General features: G+C 34.7%; 1 protein-coding gene and 1 long non-coding RNA gene across 2 annotated transcripts in view; one reads left to right on the top strand and one right to left on the bottom strand.

Annotated features, from left to right (window-relative positions):
• Positions 1 to 7,968: 7,968 nt before the first annotated feature.
• On the bottom strand, positions 7,969 to 9,089 carry LOC134754492 (uncharacterized). The gene is made up of 2 exons (XR_010128893.1): positions 8,623 to 9,089; positions 7,969 to 8,228 (listed from the first exon to the last, which is right to left on the bottom strand). It is a non-coding gene; the product is annotated as an uncharacterized LOC134754492 (long non-coding RNA).
• A 2,495-nt stretch (positions 9,090 to 11,584) lies between these two features.
• LOC134754198 (E3 ubiquitin-protein ligase UHRF1-like) overlaps positions 11,585 to 12,515 on the top strand; it is a 31,387-nt gene continuing 30,456 nt past the window's right edge. The window contains exons 1-2 of the mRNA XM_063690344.1: positions 11,585 to 11,816; positions 12,073 to 12,235. Coding sequence (XP_063546414.1) covers positions 11,667 to 11,816; positions 12,073 to 12,235 — 313 coding nt within the window. The 5' untranslated portion in view covers positions 11,585 to 11,666. The remainder of the gene's footprint in view (positions 11,817 to 12,072; positions 12,236 to 12,515) is intronic.

Below are 12,515 nucleotides of genomic sequence, written 5' to 3'. Positions count from 1 at the left end.
TTTTATACTTTTTAATGATTTTTAGAATATGAAAATTATAAAAAATGTAAAAGTTATGCAATCCTTGTATTCCACGCATTTCATTTCATTTCAACGAGCCGCCTGCTACAGATTTCTTGAAATTGCCGCGTTTTTTCAGGTTCAACTTTCATTAGCCAGACTATTATCAATTTGCCAATTTCGTGATTATTCTTTTACACGGCACATAAACTTATGCATAATTTATCGATATAAAAAGTCGACACAGTTACATCCCTAGCAAATTATCAAACTTATGACACCGTACGTAAATGAGAAATAACAAGCATATATGCATCTCTTTTCGGCACATTATCTAATTCGTAAGGAAGTAAAGTACGGGTATACATATTTGCGAAGCATTTTTGCCTTACTTCTATGCTTTAGTCATTATTCTGAGGTCCTTACTAGACTTCAAGGGTCTATTTATATCTGACACAGCATCCAGTATTCTAAACGTTTTGTGAATAAATATAAAAATTTGACAGCTATCGTTTTTCATATAAAGACAGACACTTAATGCATTGAACTATTGAACCTTAACGCAATGCCACAAGCCATAAGGTATACTTTCCTAATATACCTTGAGGCTAATTCGAACTTTGTTATTAAAGATGTCATTTTTTTAATTTGCGTGTGCGTTTCGCTCGTACTAGTTAAAATATGTTTTGGTGCGAGCGAGACGGTCGGGCGAATGATAACAAAATGATATATTATTGACATCTTAAATAATGTTCGAATTGGCCTCTGTGAATGCCTGGAAATACCGCATACTTATTTAATTTTTTATGCTGGAAATTGATTTAATTATCGAGAGAAAAATGAATATGTTATTCTTCCATAACTTGTGCAGTAACTGGCAAAAAACTAGAAATGTCCATTAATTGTGCAGAACATTATTTGCTGTTTGTTTCCAAAATCTTGCTGCTATTCTACAAATATAGTAGTGACTCGGGAGATTTTTAAACATGATCGATACAACTACTTCATAACCACCATAGTAAACTTTTCTCTCGGTGTGGGAGTTCCTCGGTCATGAAAAACTTACAAAATAATAATTTGTTTCAATAAATCAATAATTTACATTATTGTCGAGAGATATTCTGACCGTGTAGTCGTATCAGCTTCATAACCCATTCTACGAAAAATATCTTATGTGGGAATTATTGTTTAAGTAGAATAAAAGATTTAAAAAAAAGTTTTATTTCTTAAAAACGGGAACTGATATCAAGTTGTTACTTTACAGACGGGTATTCAATATGATGTACAATTCACCCATGTAGAAAAATTTGAGTGTGCATTTAATGTAACTTAAACTTTATATTGACTCCACTAAAACGCCATCGTTGGCTAATTTGAATTTATCTACTATAAATGCTGGGAATGCGTGCGTACAGCACTATTCGTTTCGCTATGTTGGCCCTCACGTTGCTTGAATCACAGAATAATGACTAAAGCATAGAAGTCGGGCAAAAATAAAAGCTTGGTAAAAGGTATCGTATTCACAACACGCTATCACTTTTTGTGTATGAGTGAGTGAGACAACAATCCGCAAGTTCTTTCGTTTTTTTCAGTATTGTCATAAGATGAAATGAGGAAAAGGTCAAATGGTCCTATGTAGTTCGAATATAATCCAGCCAAATAAAATATATGTTCGTTATTTCACAGGTAGGTGTCAACTGTAACAACTTGACATAGTCGTATTATTTTAGTTGAAATATTTCGGGAATTTCAGCGGTCATCTTGGTTTATTTTAATTATATTGTTGCTATTCCTGAAATATTGTTGGAAAACGTGCTGAGTTTTTATTTGTAATGGTTTGAAGTTCCCTTTGTGATAATGTCTTGTGTGATCGAGGGCTGTAAATCGCATACAGGAAGAAAAGAAAATACGCACGAACTGATAACCTTTAATCGGTGAGTTTTGTTCAATTTTGAAGAAATTAATTTATAGGACCTGACTAAACATTGAAATCGATGTTGTTTATGTAATTATTACTTGCATTCAAGTCTATATAGATTTTTGCATATATTTTCGAACTTTTCTGCTTAGTATGAAAGGTTATATTTTTGGCATAGTGATGTATCGACCTCAGATCAATAACCTATCGACATTTACAGCTTTCTTATAGTTTGGCCCAGGACTGTCTCATTTTAATTGATGAGTACAGTCAAGGGCATAAATATATATATATACATTCCCAAAGTCTCAAAAATATGTGTACGCTCAGACAATAAAATCGTGTTCACATATTTTTGAGCCATTTGTCTGGATCGATATTTTTGCCTTCGACTGTACCTTTTTTTTTTTTTTTTATAGAGGGGAAAATGCTTTTCGCATACCACCCAGGCGCGGGGACGGGCCTGGGATGGTTATGTGGGACTCCCGTATAGGCTCATGGGACCCACGGTTTACCCACTAAAAACCCCTCTTGACCGCCTCAGGGCTATAAGGCGAGGCCACAGGAACACTGGAGCACTCTTCGACTGTACCTATAGTTTTCTCTTTGTTCTTACTTACTGACAGATTGTGTTTGCCAGACTATAAATACTAAAAACCGGTCAAGTGCGGGTCGGACGCGCGCACCAAGGGTTCCGTACTTTTAGTTTTTGTTGTTATAGCGGCAACAGAAATACATCATCTGTGAAAATTTCAACTGTCTAGCTATCACGGTTCATGAGATACAGCCTGGTGACAGACAGACGGACAGACGGACAGCGAAGTATTAGTAATAGGGTCCCGTTTTTACCCTTTGGGTACGGAACCCTAATAAAAAAGACATTAATGATCATTGATGAATGTTCCTTTTATTAATATTGTTGGTTTACCTATCTCACAAAACTCAACTTTTTATTTCATATTTCCAAAGGACGAGGAATAGGGGATATTACTGCAATGTTCTGCCACCAGAGTGCAGCACTAGCTTTTTTAGTGCACCGTGGAGTAACTTATTCATACTGTACCTTTAACAGGTTTTTGTTAAGTTTTCAGGGGACCTACCGGAAAACTCGAATCCGAAATTTCGTTATCTAGCTGCCTCTTTATCGCTCGAATACGCAAGAGTGACAGAGATGTTAGATAACGAAAGTTCGATTTTCTTGTTTCGCGATAGACCCTCAGATTGTGATAGTGGCGCCACCTACGCTGAGTTTCGCGTAATATTCCCTATTATTAAATAAAAAGATATATTACACGAACGTTTTTTTTTTCATTTCCTATTTGGTACATGACTAGAAACTATACTTAGTCTTTTAGCATTAGAAAAAACGGTAAACCATTTCCACGTGTCTTTTTATTGACAAGTTTTTTTATAAATATAGCAATATTTTACTTATGAAAGCGAAAGTATGTAAATGATCGTATATAATATTTGTTGTGACTTATTTTCAGTGTTTTTCAATAAAACGACACGTTAAGATCGCTCGCCTTCTTTCTAATGATAAAAAAATGAGAGGTATAGTTAGACGGTTCTGAGTGGTAGACTGCAAATGAGATAAAAGCTATATTAGGTACATGCATTAATCCTCATATCAGGCGGCTCTTTGATTCCAAGGATTGCATAATTTTTATACTTTTTAATGATTTTTAGAATATGAAAATTATAAAAAGTATAAAAGTTATGCAATCCTTGTATTCAACGAGCCGCCTGCTACAGATTTCTTGAAATTGCCGCGTTTTTTCAGGTTCAACTTTCATTAGCCAGACTATTATCAATTTGCCAATTTCGTGATTATTCTTTTACACGGCACATAAACTTATGCATAATTTATCGATATAAAAAGTCGACACAGTTACATCCCTAGCAAATTATCAAACTTATGACACCGTACGTAAATGAGAAATAACAAGCATATATGCATCTCTTTTCGGCACATTATCTAATTCGTAAGGAAGTAAAGCACGGGTATACATATTTTCGAAGCATTTTTGCCCGACTCTTGCTTCTATGCTTTAGTCATTATTCTGAGGCCCTGCCCTCTGATTCTTTGGCGGGAACTTGAAAAAAGTAGTCGGAAAATTTTCGCTCTAAACTTTTAAAATTGTGGTTTATTAGTTTAAACTAACTTAATTTGTATATATTTGATGTAAAATTTTGTAAATAATTATACTTACTGGCTAAACAATGGGAGGAAACGAGGGGGGCGGGGAAAACCCGCCCACCCTTAAGCGCTCCAAAACCGACGGCCAAGGCGGCACGGACGATGGCGGCGGGGGTGAGCAATCTAATAGTACTAATAGTGCATATTTACCGTACTTTAAACCGGACTACAAAAGACTATACCCTGAGAACTCGGGAAAATTGGAGTTTAAAGTTTTTGTAGAGCATGTGGACCCAAAGGACAGATTGGGAAATAAAAGTCCAATATTTCTCAACCACATATTCACAAGTGGCATTAAAGGTGTAACGGCTATACAGCGCGTAAATGCTAACAAAATTGCGGTCGTTTTCAAGCAGTATAATACAGCGAACAACTTTCTAAACAACGCTACATTTTTGACCAAATATAACATGAAGGCGTACATACCGGCGACCCAAATCGAAAAAACTGGAATAATCAGATTTGTGCCAGCCAATATCTCTAACAAGGATTTATACACAAAGTTGAGCTCTATCTATGAGATAATAGCGGTCCGCCGCTTCACGAAAAAAGTCGGACGGGAACGTGTTGCTTTACAGACAGTGAGCATTACGTTCTTGTCGCATGTACTACCGGACAATGTACAGTACGATTTATTCTCGTACAGAGTCTTCGAATATGTGCCTCCACTACTGCAGTGTTTTAAATGCTTTAAATTTAACCATGCAGCTAAAGTATGTAACGGAAGACAGCGTTGCTCCATTTGCTCGGGCGACCACTTCTACAAAGACTGTGACAAACCGGATCAGTTATGTTGTGCAAACTGCAGCGGACCTCATTTAGCAATATCGAAAACTTGTCCTATAAAACTCCAAAAAATAACAGAAAAAAAACTAATATCACATACGCCTCTAAAGCCGAAACTCGAAAAGTTGAGTTTCCGATACTCCTTGACAAAACTGTAAAACTTCCAGAAAAAGCAAATAAACCACAATCGCAGAAAAAAAATGTTTCTCCTACAGCTACACCAGCAGAAACACCGAAACTTGACCTTAAAAAAGAATTACTACAGAATGTAGACTTGTTGAACGCTTTGGTTAGCACTCTCATAGAATTAGCAAATAAGACCGATTCTAATCCAATCACTAACAGTTCTATTAAAGATATGCTTATTAAAAATATTAAATAATGGATTATACACATATTCGAATTGCTCAATTTAATATACAATCAGCCACAAATAAAAAACCGTTGCTAATTAATTTTTTAAAAGTTTATAATATTGATGTTTGTCTTCTTAATGAAACCTGGTTAAAATCAACTAATACTGCTTTTAGGATACCTGGTTATAATATTTACTGCAAATATGCTAAAAATGGACATGGCGGAGTTGCTATACTTGTTAAAAATATATATAAACATACTTTTATACACACTGACTTTTATGAAAATATTCAAAATGTAGCAATCTCAATTGTGACTGACCGAGGGCCTTTATCAGTTTTATGTGTGTACTGTCCTCCAAACCGTCCACACATAAGACTAAATAGACTTAAAAATATAATTGAGAAATTACCAACACCTATAATAATATCAGGAGATTTCAATGCACATCATACAGCGTTTGGTTGCGCTACTAACCAATCTCGGGGTAACACCCTGTTTGATATTATAAGTGACTTAGACCTATGTATCTTAAATGACGGAAATCCAACTACTGTTACTTACCCCAATCGAAATCCCTCAGCGATCGATGTCAGCTTCTGCAGTGCAAGTATAGCACCTCTGTGCGAGTGGCAAGTCCATGATGACCCTATGGGCAGCTATCACTACCCTACTATAATCAGTATATTGACCTCTCTTGAAAAATACCAAATAAATGATCCAATAGATAAATTTATATATACTAAAGCTGACTGGAATAAATATAAAGAGCTTTCAGAAGAGGTATTCTCGAATTTTACTTTAAATGAGAATGATCCTATACAATCTTATGACAAATTTAGTTCTGAACTCGATCTATTAAAAATACAATGTATCCCAAAACTTACTAAAAATACAAACTTTATTAGCAGATCGCCGGTTCCTTGGTGGAATAAAAAATGTGAGGATAGTGTCATTAAAGCCTATGAGGCGTTAAAATATTACAGGGCCAATCCATCTTTAGAAAATTATATTGCGTACAAGAAACTTGTTGCTCTTAAAAAACGTACAATAGCAGAGGAAAGAACTAGTAGCTGGCGTAGTTTTTGTGCTTCTTTAAATCGATGTACACCTATTGGGTTAATATGGAATAATATTAAACGTTTTAAGGGGTTAAAATCTAAGCAGATAATCAAAAATGATGAATTTATAGAACCATTCATAACTAAACTAACCCAACGTTGTAGTAACGATCCTACCTCTATAGAAAGTTTATTTGAAAATAACAATAATAATAATGAGTCTAAGTACCTTATTGAACCTTTTACTTGGGAGGAATTCATTGTAAGTCTGCAATCTAGGAAAAATACTACCCCAGGCTTGGATGACATACCATATTTGCTTTTAAAGAAACTGCATGTTAATGGTCAAAAAGTTTTATTAAGAATTATGAATTTACTTTGGTTACTAGGAAAAATACCTCAATCTTGGAAAACACAATGTGTAATACCTATTTTAAAACCAGACAAGCCTCCTAGTGAGGCAAACTCTTATAGACCAATTTCTCTATCTTCATGCGTTGGTAAAGTTTTTGAGAATATGATAAAGACTAGACTTGATTGGTATGTTGAGGCAAACAATATATTGCCTTCATTTCAAAATGGCTTTCGGCGAGGTAGAAGCTGTTCTGACAGCTTTATATCTCTTATATCGGATTTAAAATTGGCTAACTATAACAAGTCACATGCTGTTTGTATATTTTTAGATGTGCAAGGAGCATTTGACAATGTTGATCCTACAATACTAGTAAAAGTTCTGTCTAATATTAATATCCCCGGGAAATTATGCAAATGGATATTTAATTTTTTAGACAATAGAGAGCTATATGTTAAATTTAATAACATATTACATGGACCACGACAAGTTTTCAAAGGCACAATGCAAGGAGCAACGCTGTCTCCTCTACTGTATAATTTGTATACTAGTGAGATAAACTCGTTTGTAAATACTTCTAATGTTAATATACTGCAATTTGCAGATGATCTTGTAATATATTCTATTAATTCTAATTTAGATGTAGCTAAAGCTCACATTAATAATGCGCTAAATGAACTTCATGTTTATTACAATAATTACTTACACTTAAAGATCAATCCAGACAAAAGCAAGTTATTAATATTGAGCAAGGACACAACAAATGTAAATATTGTATATAATAATGAGATTGTCAGAGAAGTCCCTTCTCATAAGTTTCTAGGCGTAGTCATAGATAATCATTTAAATTTTGACCTACATGCTAAGCACATAATTTCTAATTCTGTTAAAGGTTTAAATGTTATGAGATGTCTTGCCGGTATATCTTGGGGCGCAGACCCTCAAGTACTGTCTTTACTGTATAAAACCCTTGTCAGAAGTCACTTTGACTATAGTTTTCTTGTACATATGAATACTGATCACACACATAAACTACAAATAATTCAAAATAAGGCAATGCGAATAATATCAGGGGCAATGTGTTCAACCCCAATAAGAGCAATGGAAGTAGAGACTAAAACAATGCCTTTACCTGTCAGATGGGTGTTGTTAGCTTATAGATATTTAATTAAGATATATGCTAAAAATAATCAAAGTGTAATAAGAAGAATAAAGGGTCATCCCAGAATTTCTAAGTTAACAGCATTACTCTTACAGGTGGAAGCTAAGTTTTGTAATATATATAAAAATGAAATTTGGCCATGTTATGAAGATAGCTTTAATAGTAAACTTTTAAACATTACAGTATGCACAAAATCTATCAATAATAATACTGATTTTCTACATTTCTTGTCACAAATTCCCAATTATTACAAATTATATACAGATGGTAGTAAAGCAGAGTCTCACGTCCGAAGTGCAGTGTATGATCCTCAGACTAAATTTGTACAGAGCTTTAGATTGCATGATTTATGTTCCATATTTACGGCTGAAGCATATGCTGTATTTGAAGCCCTGAAAGTTATAATAAGAGTGTCAGAATATAAACATTTCTTTATTTTCACTGATTCACTTAGCTTAATTTATGGATTACAGAATAATCAATTGCATTATAAAGATAATTTTATTTTGTACAAAATTAAAAAGATGTTATTACAATTGAAAAATAATAATGTAAATATAAATTTTATGTGGATTCCATCCCATACTGGTATAACAGGGAATGAAGTTGCAGACAAAGCTGCTTATTTAGGTATTAATGAATTAGATGTAAGATGTAGTACTAGAATTCCACTAACTGATTGTCAAGCTTCTGTTAAGACTGATGTTGTGAAGATGTGGATAGATTTATGGACCAAAGATAGAGAGATAAAAGGAAGATGGTACGCTAGTATTCAAACCGACTTACCTGGAAAGCCTTGGTATGAGAAGATAAAGATGGGAAGTCGTAGTTTTATTACCACCATCAATAGATTGAGGTTTGGTCACAACTGTGCACCAGCGCACTTAGCTAGATTTTCGATTATAGCCGATGGTACATGTCCTCACTGCCAGAATGGTAGCGTTGCAGATGTTGAACACCTTATATTTAAATGCCAAGTGTTTGCGTTTCAAAGACTCATCCTTGCAAGTGAATTAAGTGAAGTGTTTGATAATAATGTCCCCCGCCGCCTCACCGATATTCTTAAAAACGTTGACAGTTACGTTCCGTTATACGAGTACATCAAAAATACAGCATTGAAGATTTAAAGTGAAGTGTATTAACAAAATTACTAGTGCATTCTCTGCCATTTAACCCTTTAAATGAAGTGTTTTAAAAATAGCAAAATAAAGACTTGGCTTAAAGGACTCGCATCCAGGCCATAAATGTAAAAAAAAAAAAAACTGAGGCCCTCATCCCTCATTACATGCCTCATTAGACTCAGAATAATGACTAAAGCAAAGAAGCCGGGCAAAAATAAAAGCTTGGTAAAAGATATCGTATTCACAACACGTTATTACTTTTTGTCTATGAGTGAGTGAGACAACAATCCGCAAGTTCTTTCGTTTTTTTCAGTATTGTCATAAGATGAATTGAGGGAAATGTCAAATGGTCCTATGTGGTTCTATAATATAATCCAGCCAAATAAAATATAAGTTCGTTATTTCACAGGTAGGTGTCAACTGTAACAACTTGACATAGTCGTATTATTTTAGTTGAAATATTTCGGGATGTTTCAGCGGTCATCTTGGTTTATTTTAATTATATTCTTGCTATTCCTGAAAGATTGTTGGAAAACGTGTTGAGTTTTTATTTGTAATGGTTTGAAGTTCCCTTTGTGATAATGTCTTGTGTGATCGAGGGCTGTAAATCGCATACAGGAAGAAAAGAAAATACGCACGAACCGATAACCTTTAATCGGTGAGTTTTGTTCAATTTTGAAGAAATTAATTTATAGGACCTGACCCTAAACATAGAAATCGATATATTGTTTATGTAATTATTACTTGCATTCAAGTCTATATAGATTTTTGCATAAATTTTCGAACTTTTCTGCTAAGTATGAAAGGTTATATTTTTGGCATAGTGATGTATCGACCTCAGATCAATAACCTATCGACATTTACAGCTTTCTTATAGTTTGGCCCAGGACTGTCTCATTTTAATTGATGAGTACAGTCAAGGGCATAAATATATATATACATTCCCAAAGTCTCAAAAATATGTGTACGCTCAGACAATAAAATCGTGTTCACATATTTTTAAGCCATTTGTCTGGATCGATATTTTTGCCTTCGACTGTACCTATAGTTTTCTTTGTTCTTACTTACTGACAGATTGTGTTTGCCAGACTATAGTTTAATACTAAAAACCGGTCAAGTGCGGGTCGGACGCGCGCACCAAGGGGACCGTACTTTTTAGTATTTGTTGTTATAGCGACAACAGAAATACATCATCTGTGAAAATTTCAACTGTCTAGCTATCACGGTTCATGAGATACAGCCTGGTGACAGACAGACGGACAGCGAAGTATTAGTAATAGGGTCCCGTCTTTACCCTTTGGGTACGGAACCCTAATAAAAAAGACATTAATGATCATTGATGAATGTTCCTTTTATTAATATTGTTGGTCACAAAACTCAACTTTTTATTTCAGATTTCCAAAGGACGAGGAATAGGGGATATTACTGCAATGTTCTGCCACCAGAGTGCAGCACTAGCTTTTTTAGTGCACCGTATCGTAACTTATTCATACTGTACCTTTAACAGGTTTTTGACAAGTTTTCAGGGGACCTACCGAAAAAATCGAATCCGAAATTTCGTTATCTAGCTGCCTCTTTATCGCTCGAATACGCAAGAGTGACAGAGATGTTAGATAACGAAAGTTCGATTTTCTTGTTTCGCGATAGACCCTCAGATTGTGATAGTGGCGCCACCTACGCCGAGTTTCGCGTAATATTCCCTATTATTAAATAAAAAAAATATATTACACGAACGTTTTTTTTTTCATTTCCTATTTGGTACAGTCAGCTGCAGAGAAAAGGTACCCCACGTCCATACTAATTTACAGAACTTTGTATGCAGGGGGGGTGCCTTTTCTCTGCAGCTGACTGTACATGACTAGAAACTATACTTAGTCTTTTAGCATTAGAAAAAACGGTAAACCATTTCCACGTGTCTTTTTATTGACAAGTTTTTTTATAAATATAGCAATATTTTACTTATGAAAGCAAAAGTATGTAAATGATCGTATATTATATTTGTTGTGACTTATTTTCAAAGTGTTTTTCGATAAAACGACACGTTAAGATCGCTCGCCTTCTTTCTAATGATAAAAAAACGAGGGGTATAGTTAGACGGTTCTGAGTAGACTGCAAATGAGATAAAAGCTATATTAGGTACATGCATTAATCCTCATATCAGGCGGCTCTTTGATTCCAAGGATTGCATAATTTTTATACTTTTTAATGATTTTTAGAATATGAAAATTATAAAAAGTATAAAAGTTATGCAATCCTTGTATTCCACGCATTTCATTTCATTTCAACGAGCCGCCTGCTACAGATTTCTTGAAATTGCCGCGTTTCAACTTTCATTATATGATTATTCTTTTACACGGCACATAAACTTATGCATAATTTATCGATATAAAAAGTCGACACAGTCACATCCCTAGCAAATTATCAAACTTATGACACCGTACGTAAATGAGAAATAACAAGCATATATGCATCTCTTTTCGGCACATTATCTAATTTGTAAGGAAGTAAAGTACGGGTATACATATTTGCGAAGCATTTTTGCCCGACTTCTATGCTTTAGTCATTATTCTGAGTCATTAGATAATAAAAAAAAAGTCATTTGAAGTTTGTTGTCGCTGCCGAGTCTCGACTGCTGTTAGAACAGAACACACAATTTCGCGCCATTTCAATGATTACTACTTTTCATTGCAGTTTGACTTTATTTCAAAAATGCACGTACGCGTAAGAATATTTGGTAAACCCGACACCGTGATCGCGGTTAACTCGAAACTAACTAAAATTGAACAATTTAGACATATCATAAATGATGCGTTTAACATAGACCCAAAATCTCAACGGCTGTTATACGGCGGCAAATTGGTATGTATTCCTCAAATATTCATCTTGGTTCAATTTTGTTACAAAAATAACCTGTCTTGTAGCGATATGCCTGACATGCGACTCTTTTTTGTATGTTTTGTTGCTTTTATAACTTTGAGATAACCATTGAATTGTTGGCTAGCAGAAATAGAATAAGAAACCTTACACTCATTGATCTCTATGGCGAAATTAAGTTCAATACGGTCTTTACCAAAATGTCAAACGGCCTATGCCCAACGCCAAACTAATATTACAGCTGGATGATGGATACACATTCCATGATTACAACATTAAACTTAACGATGTCATACAACTCATGGTGTGCTCACAACCCGTGGCAGCGGCTGAGGTCAAAAAAGAGGCTGAGACCAAAACTGAATCTAAAGAAGACATCAAGACCAAAGAGATAAATTATATAGGTAAGAATCTAAAATGATATGGGTAACAATCATGTAATTTGTATTCGGGAAGACATTCAGTGACAGTTAATAACCAATGAAAACATAATATAATGATGTTCTCTTTACATTGCTGAAACCAGATTGTTGTATATAGGTTATAGGTATTTGCAGGCTTGGTTTCCGAAACTAGACGTCATCGTGATGGGTTGTCGGTACTACTCTCGCCAACCCAACTCTTCCAGGAACCCAGGAGATCCTTGATGTTGCCAACGATTTCTGGAAGGGACCCTGGCGAAAC

The sequence above is a fragment of the Cydia strobilella genome, chromosome Z (assembly GCF_947568885.1).
Source record: "Cydia strobilella chromosome Z, ilCydStro3.1, whole genome shotgun sequence".
NCBI classification, from domain to species: Eukaryota; Metazoa; Arthropoda; class Insecta; order Lepidoptera; family Tortricidae; genus Cydia; species Cydia strobilella.
This window is presented reverse-complemented; position numbering and strand designations above follow the sequence as displayed.